The sequence below is a fragment of the Puntigrus tetrazona genome, chromosome 25, assembly GCF_018831695.1.
Source record: "Puntigrus tetrazona isolate hp1 chromosome 25, ASM1883169v1, whole genome shotgun sequence".
In the NCBI taxonomy this organism is placed as follows: Eukaryota; Metazoa; Chordata; class Actinopteri; order Cypriniformes; family Cyprinidae; genus Puntigrus; species Puntigrus tetrazona.
The window spans coordinates 6,219,327-6,246,286 of record NC_056723.1 but is presented as its reverse complement, the minus strand read 5'-3'; the positions used below and the strand labels follow the sequence as shown (position 1 = coordinate 6,246,286).

General features: G+C 37.1%; 1 protein-coding gene across 2 annotated transcripts in view; it reads left to right on the top strand.

Annotated features, from left to right (window-relative positions):
- The window catches only part of ntrk3a (neurotrophic tyrosine kinase, receptor, type 3a), a 184,417-nt gene that overhangs the window by 18,564 nt on the left and 138,893 nt on the right, over nucleotides 1–26,960 (top strand). For both annotated transcript variants that reach the window (XM_043228369.1, XM_043228368.1), the window contains exons 2-3: nucleotides 17,400–17,474; nucleotides 20,446–20,517. In XM_043228369.1, coding sequence (XP_043084304.1) covers nucleotides 17,400–17,474; nucleotides 20,446–20,517 — 147 coding nt within the window. The remainder of the gene's footprint in view (nucleotides 1–17,399; nucleotides 17,475–20,445; nucleotides 20,518–26,960) is intronic.

The window sequence follows — 26,960 nt, the reverse complement described above, 5'->3', positions numbered from 1 at the left end:
ATGTACAAGGGATATAATCAGCGTGTTTTGATCCTTGTTCAATGGAATGTAAGTGTTTGATGCTGAAAGGGCAGTCGTTGGTCAGGCAACCCTGGCAGCCAGTCTACTTTATATGGTTTGTAATGCAGTCAATTGTTTTATAACACAGTAATGCATTTTGTAATGCAGTCGATATTAGTGTATTTTATTTTAATTTTCATTGTTTACTTATTTATTTAAATGAAGTGTTGAAAGTGTTTTGGCATGTTCATTAATGCAGATTTTAGCTCCAACCATAATTATGCGCAACTCATCCAGCTAAGGAAGGTCTTCAGCCATACTAGAAAGTGTAGATTGAAACAATTCAATTAAATTCAGATTCACAATACAAATTGTTGCAAAGCAGCTTTACAGAAAATGAAAGACTGGACTGTAGAATGATAAAAGACTAGTTAGGTAGGCAAGAGCTACACTGTTAAGAGCCTTATGTGTTAGTAATAATATTTTGTAACTGATACTGAACTTAATAGGTTGCCAGTGTAGAGACTGTAAAATTCCCCCGGGGGAATCCTGGCATCCCTAGATTTAGCTCATAGACAAACACAACTTGATTGCTGAAATATTCATTGACATAAGAATTTATTAATAATTTATTACTGGGGCACAGTGGCGTTTTTCTAGGGCAGTAAAACGAGTCTAGTGATGCCCCATGTGCTAACATGAGGGGACCTGGTAGGTGGACTTTATTCATTACTTAGAAGAAGTGAGATGCTGATTTCTACCTTCCATCTTCTCCAGAGCGCAACCAGTCCGCCTACTCACAGCATGAAGGTAATGATCGGTGTGGTCACGGGTGGGAGACAAGTGGGGGCACCGGTGGAGCTGTCAATCAAATCCAAGCTTACGCAGCGCTGACGAGGTCCTCTTGTTAGTCTAGAGGCACAATCAATCATTTAAAAGTGTCCCTGTGCTGTCGGTGGGCTTTCAATCATGGCACGTGGTTTCGAGCAGACCTGGGGAGCTTCTCAATCACACGCTCTTTCATCCTTCCTATTTCAACAACTTATATGCATATGTGATCATAAGATGCTCCAGATGGGTTCCTTTACATTTCTAGCCACGGTCATGTCTGCTCTTATGACTCATCTCCATCTTCCCACCACTGTAAAAACACGCACAAGGCTCACGATCGCTTTCTCTGCCCCTCGCTGCGATCTGGAGGTAGGAAACTCTTGGCCTTGGTAAGGGAAAATACTGATGATATTGGACACAAACTGCGAGGCGCTTAAGGCTTCCGCGACAGATGAAATGAAAGGGTCGTGATGCCTTATTCATGTTAGCTTGCTGTTTATAGCTCGCTTTGTGACACAGACAGGTCAGGATGACCTCAGAGGTGGAAATTTGCAGACTGGTTTCTGAAAACCGTCATTTTCAATGCTGCGATTTTACGCCTCCTCTCCTGCTGAGCCCTGTTGGAATTTGAATTCATGGCACTGATTGGCCAACGCACAGCGAAGATGCTCATCCATTTTTTTGCAGAACACGTGGCACACCACAGATGCATTTATTGCAGCCTGTGCTTGTTAGAAAGACGTATTTCTTCCTACATTTACAGTATGTACCTGAACATACAATTCACTGCAGTTCCTAGCTGAAATGAACACTAAATGCCAACTTTTCACACAAATGATCGGGCAAATTGATTGGTAAAGACTTATGTTTGTGCTGTTTCTTGCGCTATTTTCTAAACGCAAAACTCTTTTGTCTATGTCTACAGAATGCCATATCTAATGTATATAGTAAACTTGCTCAGTACCTCACCTGGTACACTTGCGATATGGAGCGTTCGTGAACAATTCCTGTGAAACAGAACTCACAATAAAAGACAACATGACATGGTTACTTCAGTGAATGCATTTTTATCTGACGTTTGCTTTCGTTAGCACTATCTGTTAGGTTTAGAGATACGACAAAAGCTACATACTTCACAGAAATAATGGTTTAGGGTAGGATTGAGTGTCAGTGGTACAGTAACTTGTTTTCAAACATGGTAGAGCCTTTATCTTTTAGTGCCACTCATTGGATAATCTCGCGTAGCCAGACCTTTATACAGTCTACTTTGAATGGCCAAAACCCACCCAGGAAGCCATTTGACTGAGAGGTAAAGCAATCAATCATGTTTTGTTTTGAGGCATGTCATGTCTTAGAGGCTTGGAAATGTTTCCACAAAAACATACTGGAGTGTATAACTCTTGGATATATTCTAAAGATTCCATGCTGCAAAATGTAAAGTTTTCACATACTTCCAGAGTTTAGTTGGTACTGATAAGCTCTCATCGTCATAACTGTAAACATGCCAGCTTTCTTCTATCATAAGGAAGTTTGGCATCTTTGTTTCTGGGAGGAACATTAAGAAAAACAACACAAACATTTCCTGGAAATCCTGTATAATTCAACAAATCCGATTGTGAAAGTCCTGAAGTGTTTCTTATGGAGCTCTCAATTTACAAAATCAAGCACACAATATATTCATTCGTTCCATTGACTTACTAAAACAAGGGAACGATAATAATTTGTTCTCTCAAAATGTTATCGACAGAGACACTTTAATTGAATTTAATTTTGAGTTGGAAATGAGTTATAGAGATATTCTCAAAAGCCTTGCAAAGTGAGAGACATCTACAATGCATACAGAGAATAGGAGGACTCTATCGGCGACGTTTTACTTTTTTAAAATTATAATAATTTGTCATGTCATGCGGTGGGCCAAAACATTCATAGTTTCCAAATAAGTGTGCTGTATGGATCAGACGTTTAGCCAACATTTTAAGGGCATGACCTCTGAAGCTGAGACTATTCATTAGACAATTCCAGACGTTTCACAATGCCACCAATGTAATAACATTAAACTGATACGGTAAATAAATGCTGATCAGTCTTTGAGCTCCACTCACAGGACATTTCTTTTGGAAAGTGTTGCGAAATGTGAAAAAAGCAAGGTTTAAGGTAGAGTTTAGTATTTTCAAATGTGAAAGAGCATTAACCTTTTTGTGTCGCTCACTGGAATTGTTTCTCAAAACGTGCAAGATGCAAAGTAATATCATTTTGCAGAAATATTATCAAGCATGTTATTCTAATGATTGGTTTACTTCCATTAGCTCCATCACATTTATTAAACAAAATCTATTCAGTAAGATCAGCTTGTGTTTTAATGCAGATCTGATTAAGCGGTTTGAGACTAGGGTGGGATTCGCTGCCAGAGACTGCACGCATTTGGCTGCAAGTACGACAACAGAAGGCCCATGTGCATTTGTGTTTGCGACATGCACACATCACTGATCCATTGAACTCATTAAAACCGACGTTTATTAATTTCAAAGGCCTTTTGAACCTCATAAAAAGACAATGAAGTGTTTTGAGTGGTGTTCGATGATCAGTGCCCTCTCATTTCCTATTATGGCAGCTGGTCTTGAGTGGTGAATAAAGTCATGGAGATTTGTGACATACTGCAGTAAATGATGGGCTTGGAAGCTCTGTGCATCTTACCATAATTTTTTTTTAAACTGTTCTAGGAGGCACAGAGTCTTTAATGAGGATTAAACAATGTCATATGCTCTGACTAATGAGAGCATTTTTACACTTTTCTTTGATTTCTCCGGCCTGAAACAGTAATTGGGTTTAGTGTTAATCTAAAACATTAGCTACAGCTAAATGGGGCTCTTCGGCCAGGAGGACGCTAATGCCAGCTCTCATTTTCAGTCTGTAAAAATCACAATGACATTGGACATTGCATATATTAGCTTCACCAGAGGCTAGCCACCGTTTGAAGTAGGACTTCAAATAAATCACGGCCCGCTAGGCACAGAGACAACCAACAAGCTCCACTATGGTGTCTGACACATTATTAGACTTAAAAGTGACTAAAGAGCAGCGTTGTTAGCATTGACAAACCTATCTCGAAAATTGGAGAGAAAGTAAAAAAAGCTGTAACGCTAGCGTGCTTCTGTTAGCTGGTCAATTTAGCTCACTGACACAACGGTTGTGCTTACATGCTAGATTTCAGTGAATATGGCTGCTTGGACATAGATAGAGGAAAAGGAAGGGTTTGCGAATGTGACATACTGTCTAGTTTTGAAGCACACTTGGAAGTACAGTTTGCTTTTTGATTTCAGCAAACGTTTTGGGTGCAACCTTGTGAAAAAAGAAGTGTAATTACGATCTTGTGTATATTTCAGATAATATTTTACTGAAAAGTGAAAGGATTTGAAAGCACATTTTAAATGGTTTGAAAGTACTGTTAAAGCCTTGACTTTATTGCTAACCTTTTGACAGTGTAAAGCACTTTTGAGTGCCTAGAAAAGCATTATAATAAATAATAAAAAAATTTCTAATACATTTAAATGTTATTCGAATTGACAATAAGGCATATTGTAGTCTACCATAATTACTTTTCAGTATATTCAGCAGTGTGATTTTTTATATTTCTTGTTTTAAAGGTATGCTTAATTGTACTTCTTTTTCACAAGGACAGATAGTTGAAAATCCACTTCTGTACTGTTTTCATACATCTTCAGTTGGTAGTGCAGTGTGTTAAAATTGTGCTTTATGTCCATTGTAGTAGAAGTCAGTACAGTACAATCCAATGGTGTTTTTGGACAAAACATCCTTCAAAATAGCTTCTTTTGTGTTCCACTGAAGAAAGCAAAGGCATGGTGGTTCAGAACGACTTGTGGATGAGTAAATGATGACAGAATTTGATTCCTTTAACGCACTTTTGTGTGAGCTCTGTGTGTTCAGTTTGCTTTAGAGGGATTCGGAGAGACAATTTCTGTCAAGTCAGGTTTCTGTCCTTGTGCCAGAATGTTTTTGTGATGGTCTTTACTGTTGATGCGAAGCAAATTGATGACATTTATGATACTGTAGTGCAGTTTAATATTACAGGCTCGTATTGGGCCAGAATATACTCCTATAAATATGAAAGTGTTATTTGAAGCATTATGATCTAGCCTTACTTTAAGAGCTTTGTAACATTGAGTTTCCAAGATAACCGACTTGGGGTTTGCAAGCTAACATGCGTATGTGATACAAATCTCATAAAAGACCGAAAAGATGTGAGACCTGGAGATGAAATATGCAGTTTTCAGCTCATAAAGCCCAATCATAAAGCTATAAAGCCTAATATTTAAAGGGTACGGCAAATAACTTCCCTCGGCACGACTGACTTAGGTTTCTCTTTCAATCGCTATTTATCGGGCCTCGCAGATGGGAGGTGCTTGAAACCCATTATTTTACACTAAGCAGTGGCAGCCCCTTTATTTTCTTTCTGCCGGGCTCATGTGGCCTGGCGCCAGAAGGATATGAGCCCCTATTTTCTCCTGACAGCCTGGCTCTATGGCATGCCATGCTCTGGCCTATTTCAGCGTTAACAGAAATGCTGATGACAACAAAAGGCTATCTTAATCCAGTTTTCAAGTGTGTTGTGCACCTACGTTCAGCTCAGACCTGCGGTATGCTCTGCCTGAACTGTAGCCGACCCATCCAACTGCTAGTTTCAGCAACCTGAAGATTTCCCTGCTTTATCTCTGTCTTATGTCTTGTAGGCTGATGTGAAAAGAATCATAATAATATATCATAAAGCAACATAATATCATATATTATAAATCAATATAATATAATGTATTATAAAGCAATATAATATAATATAGCATAATATAAATGTTTATTATCTGTTTTATAATACCATATACAATTTTGCATTTAATAATTTACTGCATATATTATAAAACAGAATAAATGAAAAACAAAAATATGGTTTTTATAATATTATAATTGCAAATAAAAGTAATAATAATGTTTGAATATTTTATCATTTTTGCTTATTATGTATATATTTTTTAAACGTGATATTTATTGTTAAATTATTTAGTTAATTTATTGCATAAGAAGAAGTAGTTTTAAGAGTATCATAATTTTATAATTTTGATTATAATTAAGTATAATAATTTAAATTATTTTTACATATTAATATTATGGTGTGGAAGTGATAATGATAATGTTTTTTTGCAATAGTTATATTTAATTGTTTTATTATATTAATTATTTGTGTAATATTCATATACATATTCAATCTAAAAACAATTTTAAACAGTTAACCTCGGCACTTTGGCATACTACTACTACTATTACTACTATTACTACTACTACTACTACTACTACTACTACTACTACTACTTACTACTACTACTACTACTACTACTGTACTACTGCTACTACTACTACTACTACTACTACTACTACTACTACTATTATTACTACTACTACTGCTACTACTGTTACTGCTGCTGCTGCTGCTGCTACTACTGCTGCTGCTGCTGCTGCTACTGCTGCTGCTGCTGCTGCTGCTGCTGCTGCTGCTGCTGCTGCTGCTGCTGCTGCTGCACTGCTGCTGCTGCTGCTGCTGCTGCTGCTGCTGCTGCTGCTGCTGCTCCTGCTGCTGCTGCTGCTGCACCTGCTGCTGCTGCTGCTGCTGCTGCTGCTGCTGCTGCTGCTGCTGTTGCTGCTGCTGCTGCTGCTGCTGCTGCTGCTGCTGCTGCTGCTGCTCCTGCTGCTGTTGCTGCTGCTGCTGTTGCTGCTGCTGCTGCTGCTGCTGCTCACTCTCTGCTGCTGCTGCTGCTGCTGCTGCTGCTGCTGCTGCTGCTGCTGCTGCTGCTGCTGCTGCTGCTGCTACTGCTCCTGCTGCTGCTGCTACTACTGCTGCTGCTACTGCTGCTGCTGCTGCTACTACTACTACTACTACTACTACTACTACTACTATTACTACTACTACTATTACTACTACTACTATTACTATACCTAAATAAAACTGTCATCATTTACTTATGTTTTTTAAAGACAAAAGAAGAAAGCAAACACCCTGACATCATCATGTGTCGTGACATGAGAGTGAGAGTAAATGATAACACAATTTTTTTGTGAGTTATTTTTTTAATATGAGCATCTATAAACCCGGTTATTATATGTCTGGCTTCACAGACTTGAGCTCATTTTATGATGAGCCTTTTCCATTTCATCATCAGTGTTTCATAAAGCATTGCATGAAAAATGAGGAAATAACCTCTGGTTGAAACTATACTAATAAAACATGGTTTATAAGAATGAAACAAGAAAAACTGTTTTACTTTGAGTCGATTAAGATGAAATGCTACGACAAAAACACTTCATATACTGAACATATTGGGGAGAGGTCACCTTTACGGAGCAGAGCATGAAAGGAGAAAAATATTGTATTATTTTAATTATTATATTAATTACAAGTGCTCAAATATTTTAATCAGTCAACAGCCCAAACTTAGGCATGTTTTTATGTAGTTTTCACCTTTTTACGAGAGCAAGCTGAAGTCTGTGTATCGTTTTTCAGCTAATATTCAAACAAAAGGACAGTTTCCACGGCAACCATCTTTAGTATTCTCTGTCCACGGTGTCCACGAACATTTAATGGAACTCTATGAATGAGATAAAGTGTCCCATTTATGGTTTTGAGAATGCAGCTGTATTCACAGGTGAAGCCTATTTTCTCAGCGTGTTTTGATGGAACCATTTTTAGCACACGTACAAAACACTGCCGCAAATGCTCACGGCGTCACGCAGCAAGCCACCGTGCTTCACACAAGTGGCTTTTAGTGATGACTTTAAGCAGAGCTGTGCTTTAAATTTGTTAAACAATATATAATGTGTGACTGGGGTCTACAAACTGTTTTAATTGATCAAATCTGGGGTGTTTCCTGCTGGTCGCTGATTTCCAGTTTAAATCAGAAACAAGTTTCAACCCCACATGCAACATTTTTTCTACTTATTTTGAATGAGGAGACATTTTACAATAAGGTTTAATTTGGTAGTGTTTGTTAATGCGTTGTTTTCTTTTGTTTTGTTTTTTGCTGTCCAGATATTAATCTTTAAAAATCCAATCTACACAACCTTCAAAAGTTTTAAGGATGGTAAAATCAATTTGAAATCAATTTATTTTAAGATTTTATGTATTTTTTTATGTGAATATTTATCATTTTCATTTATTTCTGGCTATGACATATAATCATTTTCAGAAATTATTCTAGTTCTAATACTTGATTTGACGCTCAAGAAACATTCCTAGTATTGAGGTGTGCTGATTAATATTTTTGTGCAAATTGCGATGTTTTTTTTTCATTTTTTTCAGTTTTTCAGCTTCAGTTTTTGATTAAAGTTCTAAAGAACAGCATTTATTTGCAATAGAAATGGTTTGCAGCAGTAAAACATATTTACTGTCGCTTGATCAGTTTAATGCATGCTAAATAAATACAGAAACAGAACGAAAGAAAGAATATTTAGGTTAATGTTAAATGTGCATCCATTTTTAATTATAAAATACGGTTATTATAACTTATACAGTTATTAGAAAGATAAACTAATTGAATCTTACTGTAAACATTACTAAAATAACCAACATTAATGTTAGTTTTCAGTTATTTATGGTTCTGTACATGACTAGAAAACGCTTTCGCTAGTCAGTGTTTAACCTTTTGAATTGAGTACCTTTTAAAAGTCATGTACCAGTCGTGTGCATCTGGTAAACACAAGTTTTTTAATTCTATTTTATTTCGTCCCTCTTTTTTCTTAAAGCGTGAATACGTTTGGCGCAGCACGCCGAATAAAGAACGAGCTGGAATTGCATCATTGCTTTCAGAGATGTGCTTGTTTTTACAACCCGGGTCGGATTAGAATAAATTGCAGACTCAGCACAATACGGCCCGTACCTCATGCCGCCGAGGGCTTGTTGATCCAGAACAGCGGCGCTGGGATAAAAGCAATATGCTAATATACACAGCGTACATGTTTGCATGAGCCGTTTTCCTGTGATGTTTCCCCGAACACGCCACCGCTTACTTTAAATCATTAGGTGTGTTTGGATTACAGTATAGAACTACTGCGATTAAATAGCTTTTTAAGAGAAATAGATGAAGTATTCGAGGGATGTTTTTCGGCTGCATGTGGGCTGCTTGTTCCGTAGGTGGTTGCGAAACCAGTCTTGAAAGCCGCGGGTTCCAGAGCACAGCCGAGCGAGTGGGCGGCTTCACCGCTGAGATCAGGGGCGGCAGAGACGGAGGGAGAAAAAAGAAAAGGCCAAACGACCTCCCTCGGCTCTTCTGCACCTTCCCGTGGCTTCTCTTCCATCTCTGGCTGAAGCGCAGTCATCGGCTTAGCCTCACGGATTGCCGCAGGGGTCCGGCTCCAAAAAAAAAAAAAAAAAAAAAAGCACTCTGTGTTTTTTTTTTTTTCTAGCTGATAAATGGCTTTGAGAAGCAGTGCGAGCTGTGTCTGATGCCGTTCAGATCTTCAGTGTCACCGCCGTCATTTCTGAGTCCCGCTGAGTGGAGGTCTTTGCACTGGGCTGCTCTTCGAACCAGGGGTGGGCTTATGGAATACGTACTAAATATGGATTCCGTACGTGGAGATTTTTGTCACTTTTAACTGGGTTTATAGCTGCGGTGTTCCAGAGGTCTTGAATGGTGTTAACAGCAAAAAAAGAAATTAATATTGTTATTATTTAGAAATATTATCGTCACTTAACATTTCTTTGTCAGAAAATAAGTCATGGGTTTTTTATTTTATTTGTATTGTAAATAAAAAAACATGAAATCTGAATTAAATCTAATAATTAAATAGAAATATTTAAAAATAAAATAACAAAGCATTAAAGGTGTACGCCACTGGTGACTTGTCACCGTTTTTTAATGACGTGCTTCCGCAATTGAAACAATGAATGATTTATTGATTTACGGTTATTTCGCATTCAAACTATATACTGTCACGACACATCTAAGAGCACCAAAATGGCATTTAGGCTATTGTCTGAATTTCCTGATATTTTGAATAATTTGTGTAAACACATGTAAACATGCGCTCCGAACCGAAAGACCGAAAATGTTCTGTACAAATACATGTACCCCTACAAAGCAGAAAACAAAATGTTACAAATTGTATTAAAATGGGAAACTGATGAGTAACTAACCCAATTCAGAATATTGCATATTAAAAAATGTATTAACTAAAAAAAAATTAGGGCTTTAGGGCTATTTGCTGAAAATCTTGGTTTAGTGTCTATAGTTTTCGCTACAGTGATTCCCAGAGGGTGCACTTACTGATAGTTCTACCTTATATTCTCTGAAAGTAACTCTAAAATGTCTACGGACTGCATAAATGTAAACATAACTCTGCTTTATGCTTCCAATGTTGTGGGCGAAAAAATCTGGCACTTTATAGCAAGTTCTCCTGCAAAGTGGAAGGTCAGTTTAGCTAAAACTGTTTGTTGACTTCACGGTCAGACTTTCCTCCGTCTAGATGTCAAAATACCGAACACTTCGGTTGCATTTGTTGGCAAGACTCGAGTCTGGCCGTTTGAGGTTGTCGCCAAACTGTTTTAGTGAGGTGTGAAGTCATGAACCACACAATCTTTGACACATCTATTTATTCCGGCACCGCTCATTTTTAAAATCGAAACAAAAATAAACACGCAGCCGACCGATGACATAAAGAATGATGTTTCAGAAGTTAGTGGAAGTTATGTTTCAAGATTTGCATCATAAAAATGACCCCTCTCTTACGCGGGTGTATTATATTCCTATATTTCATCAAAGGATGGTCCCAGACGCGTCGGCAGACATCCATAGATGCCGGGATGTGTGCCGAAGACGTTGGGTCATTGATGTGTGAAATAAATGATCTGGACTCCTATGGCTTTGGCTGTGCATCTGTCACATTGACGGCGAAAGGAAAGAAGGGAAGGAGCAACAATAGAAAGAGAAATGAAGTTTTGTGGGGTTGTCAGATCTCGCTACGCCAGCGTGTTGCTACATGAAGTTAATTATCGGAATGGTTCGGTAACTCACCATGACTTTGTATTCATTCTTCACCTAAAGTTGAAGTGAAGGGAAGATTTAGGGCTGGCAGTCTTCCAGTGTTCTGCTCCGTCTCTCAGGTTCCCTACATCAAACGCAGAGCATATGCAGATCTCCAGTACTGGAATATTTATGAAACTCAGACCAGTTCCTCCTGTTTCGATGCCATTTCGGAAATGGAACTAGATGTTTTTGGAGGACCGGGAAGCGGCGTTTTACTTCCTCAGCCATTCGTAGAGCAATCTGTACTGTACTCTTGGCAGAAAACGCACTGCGTAGCTTTTAAAGGCAGCGGGCAGGGGAATATGTGTTACTGTGAAATATAATGTCATAAGAAATCCTCCTGTGTTCAACGGAAAAATCCTTGACCTATGCAAATCTTTCTCATGAGCATCAGCGCTTCGTTATGAACCGGACCAGAGGTCATGTACATGCAAACTTGTGCACATTTTTCAAACCGAGATGGGTTTTTTTCCCCATGTATGTTTTATATAATGTGTTGTTCATTTATATTGCTTTAAATTAAATACATCATCCATTCATCGCTGTTTAAATGATTTTTCTTTTGAGATTAAATCATAGACCGTAAAAAAAGATGCCATAGAAAGTGAAGCCAAAACATTCTCAGTATGGCCGCTGACATCTTGTGAAAATCACGCGAAGTCCCGCCCAAATTCCTGCAGACCCAATCGCAAGCTCACAATCATGAGACCACACCCTGTTTTAATAACATCAAATAAATAGTTTAAAGCCCCCTTTTAGAAACACTTGAACATACACCAGCATGATACTGAGGATAAGAATGATGATAAGAACTACTTAAAATAATAAATGAATAAATAAAATGATTTGACGTGTAATTTAATTATTTAGTTTCCCTTACGTCCCATTAGATTGCATGGAGAGGGCGGGGTTTATGATCAAGACGAGACCTCATTTTTTCAAGACTATTACAGATACTAGTTAAATTAGTCTCTAGTTTCATTACGCATACTTAATGACAATAACACTGGAAAAAAAAAATATTAGTTTAATTTACTATATATTTTTTTAAGCAAGTGGTTGCGAATAATTTATTTTAGCTAAATTTAAACAGACTAACTTTCAAAAAAATATGTTTATTGAAATGTAGCTAAAATAGATTGATTGTAACCATTTACCTTAGTAAATTATACAGTAAATTTCTCAGTGAACAACAATGCTGTAAATGTAAAGAAAATGATCTTAGTTTGGCTCCTTTAACAAACAATTAAACTATTATTTTAAAACAGAAAAGTCTAAAATAATTGAGTTGAAAAATTAACAAACTAAAACACGGAATAAACATGATATACTTTAACTTTCCGTCGCATTGTTTTTAATTTAGTGTCTGACTTTGTGTCTGACTTGCGCTTCATGTTGCTGCAAGCTTTTTTATGTTAACCTGGGACTTGAAACAAGCCACGCTTATCTTGTTAGCTGCAGCTCTGTGTTGTTATTCGCAAAAAGCAAGTATCTTATATTAGCTTTTGGTGGAAAAAAGAAACAACAGGTAGGGTTTCTTTTTTCTGTTGGGACCCGTCTCAGATAACAGCTTTTGTTGTTGTTCACAGAATGGATGTGTATTTATTCGCTCATAATATACTCATTCTTGTGTCTTTCCAAACCCAAACGACTTTATTTTTGTTGTACGGAAAAGAGCAGCTCGGACATTTCGGCAAAACATCTCCTTTTTTGTTCTACAGAAGAGCGCTGAGGTGGCAATCATACGAATGTGAAGCTTTTGCTCAGAATATGCCAAACAGCCTTCGTTTTATGGTCGGAAACCGCGATGCTTCTTTTACAATAACCGTTTCCTTATATGACAGCGATATAAAGCATTCGAATTTGAGATGTTTTATGGCAGGAGGTTGTTTTGAAGGCAGGCTTGAAGTGTCAAAGAGACAGTTTGATCATAAAAGCAACACTTAAATCTCCGCGATAAACCAAATTGTGCTTAATTCAAGTCATTCTGTGGTCGTCTGCGGAGGCTTTTTAGCTCTCGCAGACGTTTATTATAGAAAACCGTCACGCATATTTAATGAATCCTCAAGGAATGCTTGTTTACAAGATTGTTTTATGTGCGCTTTCCAGAAAGCTTTATGCATCTGTTATGATATGATGACTAAAGCGGGCCAAAATTGGTCTGGATGTGTGTACAGGCCACAGGAAGACTTTTGGTACTTGTTCTTTAGACACTCTGAATCTGCTCTTTGACTCATTACTGGACATTTAGAAACTGCACAGAACAATCAATGGACCCATCAATTAGTCGATGTGTCAGTTAAGTCACAGGGGTAAAAACCCAGAGCACACTTTCAGATCCATCTAGTCTATCACCGTCCTCCAGCTCCCCGTCCAAATGTCGATTCCTCCACGTCTTCAGCTTTCGATTCAAGCACAGTTTATGTTGCAGGAGGGAAATGCTGATTAATGCTCGAAGAACTTGGAAAAAAAATCATCCTGTTGGCTGATAAATGGATGTGACCTGCCCTCGTTGTTTCAAACCTGTATGATTTTCTAAAGTGCAACGCTAAATATGTTTTGAAGACTGTTTATGCTGCTCCGGTGTATATAATGAAAAAGGGGCGCAGAGGCTGTCAGAGCTCCGGAAATGAATGACCAAAGAATTGCTGATTTTTGTGAATAGTGAATATTTAGCAAAATAGTAGTGTATCTATAACGATAATATGTGTAGTTGATGTGTGTTTATACATGAATTTGTACCTGTATATTTTTATAGGTTATATAACATTGCATTTCGTTTTGGTAATTTCATTTTGATGTCAGTGGTCCCCAAACCTCATCAACATATTTAAAACATATTATTCTTTTATTGTTTATAACATTCTTTTTTTTTCAGGAATAAAGAAATGCATGCAGATCATATCATATTTATTATAATATTTTATTTATATACGCAATTTAGTTATTTTAAAACATTTATTAGCTTTTTTATATGGCATATAAATATATTTTTTATATTACACTTCTTTTTTCATTACACGTTGCCCCCAAAAACACATTCATATGCAAATTCGATGTAGCTTATAGACACATTGTACATAATGAGAAAATGTGATTATGACCATTTAACACAGATTTTGCAGAAAGAAAAATGGTGTATTGAATCATTTTGTTATAACATAGTTGAGAATCTTTATAGAAAGTTTGATAAAAAAAAAAAAAAAAAACTCTTAAAAAATGTATTGGTGATTTAAAAATGTTATTTTTTTAAAGAAATTGAGTACCTTTGTCCTCCCTCAACCTACAGTAGCACATAGTATAAGTTACGGCTGAAATATATTTTTTATTTGTTACTTATTTTATTTCCTGTATTTTTAATGCTCAAAAATACAAAATTTGTTTCTCTGGTCTTAAGACGTTAACGTGAGTTTGAGTAAATTATGACAGAATGGTAAGTTTGCCTAAAAATTACTGTTAATCGGTTTGACATTTTGCGACTGTGATTTGCCAAATCACATGACCTTTTCATTTCTGAAAAATGGTTGAAGAATAATATTTGTGGAATCAGTTTAGTGCGATTGCCATACCATGCGATCAAAAGACAGCCTCTCAATCTTACACAGCTCAAAGAGGCCCAGTTCAACTACCTATGAATATAATTTATGATTTAACTCAGACGCGGTAACGGATGTGCGACGAAGTATCTCAGTGCAGAATGCGGTCTGTTTTTGACATAAACGCACCCACATATGCCCACTCATACATACGCAGATAAAGTGTAGACGGTCGACATGTTCATACCAGATATGGACATTGTTAAATTTCTATGGCTGATGTAAATATGTGCAAGCCGAGCTCAGAAAGCCTGATGCTAGCAACAGATGGAGGGCGGCTCGTAATTTCCCGGGCACAGCTATCGGAGATGTGTGTCGTGCAGCTGCTTACCGCGGTGTCAAGAAAAACAGCATCTGGATGTGTGTATGTGCGAGCGAATGAGTGATCGGGAGAAAAATGGAGAGAGAAGCGCTTGGGCTACTGAATGATTGAACTGACAGTATCGAGAGCATGACACAGTGGCAAATCCCGGACGTTTTAAATCATTTGCCGTTAAGTGCCAGAGATAAATAAGCGATTAAGACTTTGGATTCCTTTAGGAGCGTCGCGAAAAGGCCTAACCAACTCGATCCGCTGGCCGCCACTTCCTGTCGACGGACGAGAGCGCAGGCCTCTGGGAATCATGTTTCCACGACAGCAAGCCACAAGTGCGGGAATTTGCATAGCTGACAAGCCACAAGCTCCAGGGAATGTGGCAGCCCTCTCTTCAATTAAACGCTTTCTCATTAGCTTAGGTGTAATTGCATTGTGGGTAATTTAAACTAGTCGTAAATCGTGAGGCGGTACATGATTTGGGAGCACCAGACAATGAGTAATGGTGAGCTGCTGTCAGCATCACTACACCACCAATTTGTGGACAAATGGTTCTTTAGGTTTTGTCAATATTTCTATATGTCAATATCATTTTTAGAGTGTGTTGTGTCATATAAATCAAAACCTTTGTAATTTAAATATTCCATAATAAATATTTTCCCTATTATACCCAATAGTTGTAAAGTATGTCTGCTCTGATATGATTTTGTATTTATATTTATTGTTATGTGTGTATGATTTATATATATTTCTATGTATACACACACACACACACACACACACACACACACACACACACACATAAATATCTTGTGTCGCAATTTCAGTAGTTTTAATATTTAGTTTTTTTATACAAATGCAGCAGAAATAATATATTGTAGAGTTTGAACTGTATTAAGTTAAAATAGTTGAAGTACTAGAATTACCGAGACTGCAATAAAAATGGGAATAATTAGGGTTATTAAGTAATAAATAAATAAAAATAGGAATAAATAGGAAAAATATTTGCATAGTTAAAATACAACTTTAATATACTGTAAAAAATGATATAGAGTGAATGATATTTAAATAGAACAAATGAATGCTTTTGCTGAAAACAAATATATAAATAAAAAAAATAATTTTTGTTTAGCGTTGATTATACTGTGAATGAGGTCCTGGTACAGTATATCCACATATGTCTCCAGGCTGTCCTCTATGGCATATGAGCCAGCTGAAGACAGATGCTGGTGAGGCAGAAGCCTCCTGCTGTTCATCTAAAGCCTTCCGTCACTGACACTGGAAAACACTTTCCTGCAGCCAAGAAGGTCCTTCAAACGAAGGGCTTCCAAAACCACATTTCACGTTACAGCATGATTAGAAAAGCTGACTTTCCTGGCATTCCAGTCACTTCCCCAAGTACAAAAGTTGATTAGCTATTTGTAAATATGTGCATGCTTTGAACATCACCATTACAAGACTTTCGACATATTCAGTTACCACAGAATGAAATAAGAATTAGCATTTTTTGGAGTCATTTTTGGTCTGAAAATCTTTGTGGATGGTTCTGTTCGTGCTGATTTTTGTTTTGTTTGGCGTATGAGAGATTCTGCCTAAACGGCCAATGCTCAATTGCTCGGCTGGATCCTGATGTTCTCAAATTGCAAACTGTGACAATTTGATATGGGTAACTTATGAAAACGAAGAGAGGTGAGATGATGGTGTTCTGCTTCTGATAACTGGCTTTGAATAGGAAATGACCACCTCTACTGCATTTATCATGGTCTGCTTGAAATGAAGCATAGTTTGTTCTCAGATGCAGATTTTCAGCTACAATGTCTTGTAGCGGCATTGCTATGAAGCCCCCCCTTTTGAAGTCTTTATTTTTTAAAGTGTGTTTGTAATGTTTATACCTGCATCGACATGAAAGGACAAACATTTTAATATGATTCACAGAGCTCAAACTTTCATTTCGTCTGCTCGTCGGCAAGCCCTTGTTTTCTTCTGAGCGGCTGTGTTTATCAGCGTTTAGCAGCGGATGCCCAAAGTGTTTGAGCTGGGGAAACTTCTAGAAACATAGTTATGGCGTTGGCGAAACTTCTGAAAACATTTATTAATCAGAGTCTGTGTTGTAATGGGCGCTAATTCACAAAACGCCGATGCCAGCTGGCTCTTGTCACAGCTGCTCTGAAGAGGTCTAGTTATTTCTGTCAACCACTGGTATCAGTGTTGGACTGCTTGGATAAATATCATAAACACTGTCTATTTTTGTTCTTATAGCTCTGTAAATAGATAACTAAATATATATACATTTATTTGTAGCATTTAATAATAGATTTTTTTGTTTTATGTGTTTTATTCATTTGTTTATTTATTTTAGACAAAGTAGTACATAATTTTAATATCAGCCATTTATCATTTATTTGCCATAACATAATTATTATCGGCTTATTCGTCAGGATTTTTGATATTGGTGCATTTCTAATCTTTATCACGCTCTTGTTTTGAGCTAATTACAGCATCTTTCTCTTCTCTGCAGGCTTATGGGAAATTGTAGATGAATATCTTTTAATTCTATGTTCTGGATTTGTTTTGCAGACACATTGAGAACTGGTCGGGCTTGCAGACGTTGAGGGACGTCGACATGGAGTTGTACACCGGGCTTCAGAGACTGTGAGTACCACGCCACATCTTTCTTAGGACAATACCCGAGAACAAACAAATCAATGTGGGGTCAATGCCAGGGAGACGCCACTCTTAAAAAAAAGAAACATAAATCGCCGAAAATAGCTTTTTGATCTGACATCTGCAGGAACGCATTGCTAGCGATGACACGCTAGCATCGGCGACTTTCACAGTGGCATCCGAAAGCTTTTTCTAGCCAGACCCACATAAAAAGTGCCTCCCCAAGGCCTGCTTTAAAATGATCAAATAATGCTGCTGAAGTAGCCAAAAAATTTAATTACATCCCCCAACACCCTCCATCTGGTCAAGCCTTGCTTTACCTCATTCAGTCTGCTGTCGTCATGCACGTATCTTTACTTGGCTCTTCATTAGTAGGGCTTCCTTGCTCATAAGAACCCCTTAGACTTCCTCTTCCTCTCTGTTACAACTCTACCGATTAATGAAGACCAGGAGCAATGATCAGTAAGGTTCACATTAGCGGTTAATTCTCAGCTTTTACTAAAAGGGTGATGTGGCTGAACCTGGTCAACGGTCAGCCTCTAGTGGGAATTTCTGAGCTGGCAAGATTCTGTTTATTTCTGTTTATTTCTTTTCTTATCCCCTTTTCTTTTGGTTATTCTAGGTTTTTAATCGTGGTACGATGTAGTGCCGCGATATAATGAAATTATGGTGTGATATAATGCCACACTATAGGGCTTCAGTTTTTGAAACACAAGTAAATATGTCATTTAGATTATTTAAAATGTAAAATTGAAATGTCCGCTGAGTAGCGTAGACCATGTTTTGATTTCTCATCTTTGCGTTCTTTCATGAGAGTCGTGCTTTTTACGGGATTCTCAAGGATTCTCGATCATCAGTCCAATTCAATGCTGGCCGAGCTACCATGAAAACTTGTTACATCTGGAAAGTGAAACATATTGTAACCATAACTGTGTATGAAAACGCTTACAAGTGCTAACTGTTTTACCTCCTATTCTGCTGGAAACCGCAGGAATATGTATTTAGTAGTATGTTTTTCGCGAAAAAGTTCCCACTGGTATGTTTTTGTGATTGAAAAAATTATGACAGAAATGACATTTTTGAGTGAACTGTCCCTTTAAAGGCCACTAAGAATAATAACTCTAACAATAATGTTTGGTTATCATAAGCCTGCTACAGTTTTGTCATCTACCGCTTTAAATTTCGGCAATACTTTAGTATAGGGACCAATTTTTATTATTAAATAGTTGCTCATAAGCGTGTCTATTATTAACATCTTGGTTGTTTATTAGTAACAAAGTCCCTTTAAGGAAAGTGGTGTCTCTCTGCATTTTTTACATTTCTGAAATGCCTTTGATAGTTCTTATAAAGCACATATTCTCCATGACAATATCCTACATCCCTAATCCAAATCAATACATTACTAACTATTAATAATAAGCTGCAAATTGGTAATTTATTAACGTAAAAGTTGAGGCAAAAGCAAGAATTGGGCCTTAAAATAAAGTGTGACCTAAATTTTACATCTCTTCAAAGTATGTTAGATTCTGATTGGCTACCAGGTTTTGGTTGTTTAATATCTGAAATTTTTTTTTAAGTTATTACAGCACTATCATTCTCTGTTTATCATCATATTTAGTGCAGATGTCAGTTCTTAAATAATTTAACACATTTTTAAAACTGTATATTTAATGTTATAGCCATTGCCATTGTTTTAAACAGGCCTTGAGAGACACATTTACATTTTCTAGTGATCATTGCATCCGTAATTAACCATATGCTGTAAATCAATCAGGCCGAATGTTGACAGGATTTGGGTGTACAGGCTAAAAATCCTATCCTCTAAATAATAACTGATGTCTCCAATTATCTTCCTCAGAATTAGTCTCGCCTGCTCCGAGACCTCCGTACAGGCCACCGTTCACGATTCAGAATTGGCAGTTGATGATTATCCATGTTAAGTATCATGTTCATCCGGGCTCAAGTCTCCAACCTCATTCTAAAAGAAATACTTTGATGTAATCGCTCACGCAAACATCCCTAATAACAAGAGCGGAGAGTGCTTCGTGCAAATAAACATCTCACAAATGCCAATGAAAAAAAAAATGTATTCAATATACATAATTGATTCCAGCTGCCAGCGTAAATAACTCCGGGAGCAAGGATGCAGGCTCTTGATGATATTCTGCCCTTAATGATGTTACTTGAGGAGAGGAGGCAGACTGGAAGAGAAGATTAGATGATGTTTTTTCCCTTTTACTTCCACATTTCCCCTTTTGACACTGCTGCAAGACGGCTAGGCAATTAGCAGCCCGTTTAGCCCCTAGCTGCTGTCAAATCCATTTAAAATGACGAACATGAACTGGTCTTTCACTCTTTTTTTTTACCAACTCACCTCCTCTTAGACCTGTGATTTGCACACCTAAAATCTTTTTGCAAAATCTTTAAGGGTAATCAGAGCAACTTAGCGTAGCATTTGACATTAGCATAACCTAATTGTCCTTTACCACAGGTGTTTTTCCCGCCCACAGTATTACAGTTTCTCAAGTTTTTCCTCACATCTCTTGCACTCGTTTCGAATATTTGTCATAAACATTTTCTCTTTGCATACATTTGACGCGCAGATGAAACAAATGTAAAAAAAAATTGTGGGGAAAAAAGCTAGAATCGGGCATAAATTAATGATCAGCTGAAGTCCATCTGCATGTTCTTTTGATTTTCAGTACGAAACTGAAGTTGTTTTAAAACTTCTTTCGATATAGAAATGTTCTTTTGAAACAGTGAGACTAATTTGTGGGAATCTGTTAATTATATATTTCAGAATGAACTAAATGCAGAAAGTGTCTTTAAAAAGTCAATATATTCCAAACCGCCATCAATTTTTCATGTGTTTCAAGATTTCAAAGTTTCAACTTAAAGTCTAGCAACGTCAGAATGGTTGGTTACAACAACTAATGCGTGTTTGTCTTTTCCATTCCAGGAACATTGTGAACTGCAACTTACGTACGATTCAATCGCGAGCCTTTGCCAAGAACCCCCACCTGCGCTACATGTGAGTCCCGTGTGTTACTATGCTCTCAAACCCTCTGATTAAACACCTCATTTGAAAGTCAATTGTTTGTTCCCGAGACTCATACTATTAGAGATGGATCGTGAAGTTGGGTTCACTCGTTCATCTACACCAGGCAATAGATCTTCTTAAGTAGGCCATGTTTAGCAAATGGGGACAATGTGTTTTCCATCTTTGCATACTCTGCGCAGTATCATGGCTGCTCTTATTCGTGAGATGCTTTGGCCCTCAGTGCATAATTTATGACGATAAAGTTCTCCACCATGTGTTACTGAGCACCACCCGCAACCATTTCTAAAAAGGGAGCTTTGCACGTAAACCAGCCGACAGAGATTGTTGGTTTTAATCTCTAAAGAGCAGATTTGCGGAGCGCTTGTTAACATATCGTCTTTGTCTATAGTCGTTTGATGGTTTAAAATTGCTTGACCGAAATGACTCCTTTCGATAATTGGCTTAACAGTCTGCGGCAACGTGCGCCTCTTGAAATTCTCAGTGTTAGATTGGCTCGCTCACTTCCTCGACTCCACAGTAAGCAAAGACCCTCTGTTGTGTGCTCTGAATAAACAACGATTGTTTGCGGTAGAGCCGCCTGAGTTGTGGGGGAGACGGTGGTGGAGAATGCGGGCAAAGAGAGAGATGATTTACTTAATGAAGGCTGGATTGGATGAGTGTGACAGGACTGTTATTTCCCAATTTCCTGCCGGTGAGTGCTGGAAAGGACATGGAACCGCAGACTGTCACCTCCGCACAGTCCACCCCAATTTGTGCTGTCCATCACAGCCTGCAAATGCACTTCTTATTTTCTTTCTGTCATAAACCGATGCATGCGAGATTTTGTGTTGGTGAGCGTTGCTGGTGAATGTCTTCTGTACAAAATGTTCTAGAACTCTTTGTGTCATGTATTTGTCACTACATGTGTCCACTGTAAGCACTTTAGTAGGGTGTTCGAGAACCTTTTTTCATGCCAAGTCTCAGGTACAACCTGGACACTAGCAGTCTGTTAACTTAAACTGTGCGCGTGCACAGAATCTACACAATTTTTTACACACGTTTGTGAATGTTTTCTGAAACTTTGCATCGCTTTAAACACATTGAATTGTTTTAAAAATTAATCTTAATTAATCAATATTAAATCAATATATATTTAAATACATTTCTTAAATATATACATCTACATGTGTGTATTTAAAGAGTTTATTTGCAAAAAACCGATAACAAAATTTTAAAATAATTTTATAATATATAAAAATATAAATATAATTTCTTTTTTTCAGAAATCGTTTTTTTTTTTATGCACATTCCAGGTAAAATCAATCAAACAGCAGTTGGTCACAAACAAACGGCTTCTGCAGTAAAACATAGCCATGTCTTTTTCTTTACAACACTGTGTGTCATACAGGCATGTACTACAGTAATGTCTCTTTTTTTGGCCCTTTTGTTTTGTTCTCCATCCCATGTGTGGTCTTCACAGAGCCGTGACTTTTATGAGATTTCCAGTCGTGTCATTCACACCACACATGGGGTCAGGTCCCGGGAACAAAGAGACAGTGTTCTTATCGCTCTCCCATTTCTATTTTGACATTTGACATGGACGATTATTAAATCACCGTACTTACAGAGAACTCAAGGTATGAGTTCTGGATCAATACATTTTTTTTTTTTAATTTCCATATTTGTATTTTTAAAACAGTGGAAAGACTTAAAAGCATGTTATTACGTTTTGATAAAAGATTACAACACTTTTATTATTTTGGTTGATGATAAACAATAAGGCGTTATGGTAGTAAATACATTTTGAATTTATACCGACTTTAACAATACATTCTGGCAGCCTCTTGTTTTGGAGATTCTCCAAGCTTTGCGACCCTTGCAGTAAGAGTCTCACTATCAAGGGCCTGATTGCGTTGTGTTTATTCTTTGTTTTCATAACCCGACCACCAAAGGAAATTTGTTTTCAGCAGCTTTGGATAAAAGACAAAGAAATCAATACAGGGGCCTATTGCTTTGGTCGACCTGCTTTTTGAAGTGGGGCTTTCGCTTTCATGTGTCTGCTAGCCATGTGTGGCGAAATGAAAGGTTGCCTTCTGGATTTCTACAGGAGCATCTTTTTTTCCTTTGGAACGTTGCAGAGAGGACACGATATATCCAGCAATGCTTTTCATAGGAAACTTGTAAAGGTTATCCCTATGAGCAATAGCAGAGGGGGTAACTCTCATTAAAAACTCTCAGTCCGCTCACTGAACCTGCTTGCAATAAAATGTCACTTTTCCTTCATATAGACGGCGTGCAGGCTTTTAGTCAGTTTTACTCTGAAATAGTAGAAAACTTGGTTGATAAGAATGTGTCAAATTGTAAAATGTTTGAAAAAGTTGGAAAATATTTAATAAATAATTTAATAATAATAATAAATGTTTTTATTTTTTTTTTTTTGTTTGTTTGTGTTAGTGAAATGTTTTTATTTTCTTTTTTCTTTTGCTTTGTTTTATTCTATTTGTTTTGTTTTGTTTTTGCTTTTTTTTGCTTTGCATTTAATATCACTTTATTTTCACTGCAAACGCATTGCATTGTATATAAAATACAGCTTTTTTAAAGTTTGGGGTAAATACGATGATTTTGTTTCTCGTTGCTTTTCTTTTTCTTTTTTTTCTGTTTGCTTGTTTTGTCTTAGCTTTACTTTTAGCTTTAGTTCTGGTGGTGGTCTCTTTCCTTTCTCCCTCATGCCAATTTCTCTTGAATTTTCACTCTGTCACTCTCTCTCTCGCCCTCTCTCAGTCTTTCTAACTTTGTCCTTCTCTAAAACTCGTCACTCATAGGCGTCCCCTCCTTTTTTCTTTTGTTCTTTTTTTTTTTTTCTGGCCTTGGCATGCAAACTCGGTTTTTCATCTTCCTCCATCACTCCCTCTCACTCCATCCATCTCTCTCTCTTTGTTTCTGAGATGACATTATTTATTATTCATGCCACCGTTGATGTGGCTGCTGTTTTATTCCCCTCGCAACGGGAGGAGCGTACTAAAACAGCTTACATCTTTTCCTTCTCTGTGAAAGAACTCCAAAATGAGCCTTTGACTTTGTGGTTAGTCAGTCAGCCATGTCTCTCTCCCTGAAATGCGATAGGATGCTCATCAGTAAAGGAGAGATGCTCCATTGTCTCCGCGGGCTCCGAAGGCCCCTGAGCCCCAATGAGAGCTTTATTTGGCTTGATGAAAGTTGAGTGCTTTGAGAGAACACATTAAATGTGTTGACGCCGTCCTCTTCGCTCATTGAAATATGAAATGGATATTAATGATGATGCCTGTTGGTGATTTTGATGAGCCTTATGAAATGTTGGCATTCGATTGGAATGACTAATCGCATTTCCGGGAGGCATTATTAGCATTTTTGCATTATTCATTTGTGTCAGGTGAAATGTAAAGCTTATGGATTTCGGTTGGTTAATGCTAATGTCTGATGTGATTGCTATACAAATTAAGTCAGTTTTAGGGCTGGATATCGCCTACCGCATCAAGATGGGCGACAAATGTGATGTTTCGCTACAGTATATCATGTATTGTGATTTTAAACCTTTTTGTTTCCTTTCGTTTGCTGTATGGATTGTCGCGTAACAGATTTGACATCGTAAAGGGATTCTGAGTCTAACTAAAGTATGCAGAAATCCATCACAGAGTGAAAGCTGGATTCAGGCAGTTACGCCATGTCGCGGCCTACCGGTTTTTACAATTCATCGCGCTTTACTTGCCATTACCAGCCCATGAATCCAGGCAATGAGACCGTCAGTCATCATGCCCCATGATGCATTACAATGCCACTTTACAAACTTCTGAAAGGCAGCTCCCATAAAACCCGGAGCAGCAGAATGACACAGATGAAGTCAGTTGTCTGTGGAGGTCGTAAAGTTATATTCTTAAACACGTGGGGTACCGACTGTACCAGAATCTTGTATCTTCTTCCGTCTGTGCATCTGTCATTCTCTTTCTAACACTTTCCCTGTGTTACTGGCTGCCATCCCTCACTGTTTTATGTACTTTTTCTCACTCCCTCTACAGGAACACAGGCAAAAAAGTCAAAAAAGAACCAGACTTTGCAGGATGTTTTGGTAGTTTTTCCCGAAATATGAAGATACCAAATTTGCAAGCTCCTATATGATTTGACTGGCTTTGTAAATAAATTCTGAGAATCAGCTATTTTATATTTAGTATCTTAGCGTTTGCAGGAGAAACTTCATACAAAGTTCGGTCGTGTAGAAATCACTACTAAGGGCACTTATATTATAAATATGTATAAAATGTAGTTTAAAAGTTTGGGGTTAGTAAGTTGTTCGAAAGGCGCCTCATGCTCAAAAAGGCTACATTTGTTTGTTTTTAAATGCAGCAAAGCAGTAATATTCTGAAATATTATAATTTTTTTTTATTTTCAATATCTTAAAAGGTAATTTATTCTGTGAATTTTAAGCAGCTGTTGCTAAACGATCTCTCATAAAAAGATCAATGAGTGAATGAAAGATGTGAATATGTTACATAGTTTATGGATATTTAATATACACACATATCATACATTTGTAAATGTAAAAATAAGGTAAAAAAAAAAGTATCCTTTCATAAACCGTTAATACATAATCATACCAATATTGTGCTACGGTATATGAAAAAAACAACACTAGGTTTAAAAATAGTTTTTATAGCAGTTTTCACACTCAGCGCTGCTAAAAACATATTTTTTTTTATTATTATTTTCGTATGATTATTTTTGCTATTTTAGCTGTTATTTATATTTTTGTTGCTGGATCGGAACCAGAATCTGTAAATTTCCACCCTACTGGTGGATGGTGAACTGGAAGATCTGTCGGATCTCAGCCTGACTCCCACACCACAGTCTGGTGTGTGTGTGTGTGTGTGTGTGTGTGTGCTGAGGATGCGGTGGGCTGTGGGTGGTGAAAGGCCTGCTGTGAGGTTATAGAACACTGTGATGATGTCATGTGCCATGTTCATTTTTTTGTTGAAAGTGAAACTTTTTTTTTTTTAATCAAAGCAGCTCAGTCTCTTCCATCCTGATTTCGTCATTAATTATGTAAATAGTTCAGACCCTTAAAGAGCTGTTTTCTGAGCTCTCTGCACTCTTTCCTGAACAGAGTATTTTGCTCTGAACAGTTGAATACAGTCATATGCTTATTCAAGGTCTATCTGAGTTTGAAAACAAGGAGATTTATAAAACCTGGAGTCTCTGGTAGCATTTCCATTCCTCAGTAGCACTTTTGCTGGAAGCATGCAGTTTGAAATCTGTCTTTAGTGCAGTTTTTTTTTTTTTTTTTTTTTACAGTGAGCTGTAAATGCCATGTGACTAATAAGGAATTAATGGAAATCTTTTTAGTATTTTATATCTCATTTCAAACTAATCTCAATTTGTCACTCTTAAACATACTATGCAATGAACGTTTTCTTATATATTGATATAATAACATATTTAGTATTTAAAAAAGATACTTTTTGTAATTAGCATTTTTTTTAACTGCTGAATTACCCATCAAACTTGTAGTTTAATATTCATGATGTTGGTCATAATAATTGAACATATAGATATAAACTTAAAATTTACCATATTTACTTTAATTATAAATGTTCCTGGTTTTAATGCGCACATTTTATCACTCTAGTGATTGAGAGTTATTTTTAATAACAGAATTAACAAAAATGAATACTTGAATTTAAAAATGAAAAACAGTGACATAAAATAATGTTACAAATATATATATATTTTTTGAATTAAATATATATTTTAATTTAATTAAAATAAATTCTTTTCATATCCCTTTTTCTACAAAATATTAAGCAGCACAGGTCACTGTAAAAACATAGAAATATAACATTATCCAGTATCTTACTGACCTTTCGGTTAATTCTAAAACACAATGTAATGAAATGCAAAATACTGGTAAAACACCTGTGAAAAATAAATGCAGAAAAATACAGTCGTTTTTTTTTACAGTTTTTTTTCAAAATGTTCAAATCTCACAGCTCTCAAACCTTTGAACGCTAAACTTTTATTTTTCATTGCATGTCATAAGTCATTTACACTGCAAATTATGTTTCTTGTTATATTAGTATGACAGAACAAAGCATCTTTCTCTCTCTCTTTTTCTCTCTCTCTCTCTCTCTCTCTCTCTCTCATTCTCTCTCGCTCACTTGTTCTCTCCCCCCCCCTCTCTCTCTCACTCTCTCTCACTCACTCTCTCTCTCTCTCTCCTCTCTCTCTCTCTCTCTCTCTCTCTCTCTCTCTCTCTCTCTCTCTCTCTCTCTCTCTCTCTCTCTCTCTCTCTCTCTCTCTCTCTCTCTCCTCTCTCTCTCTCTCTCTCTCTCTCTCTCTCTCTCTCTCTCTCTCTCTCTCTCTCTCTCTCTCTCTCTCTCTCTCTCTCTCTCTCTCTCTCTCTCTCT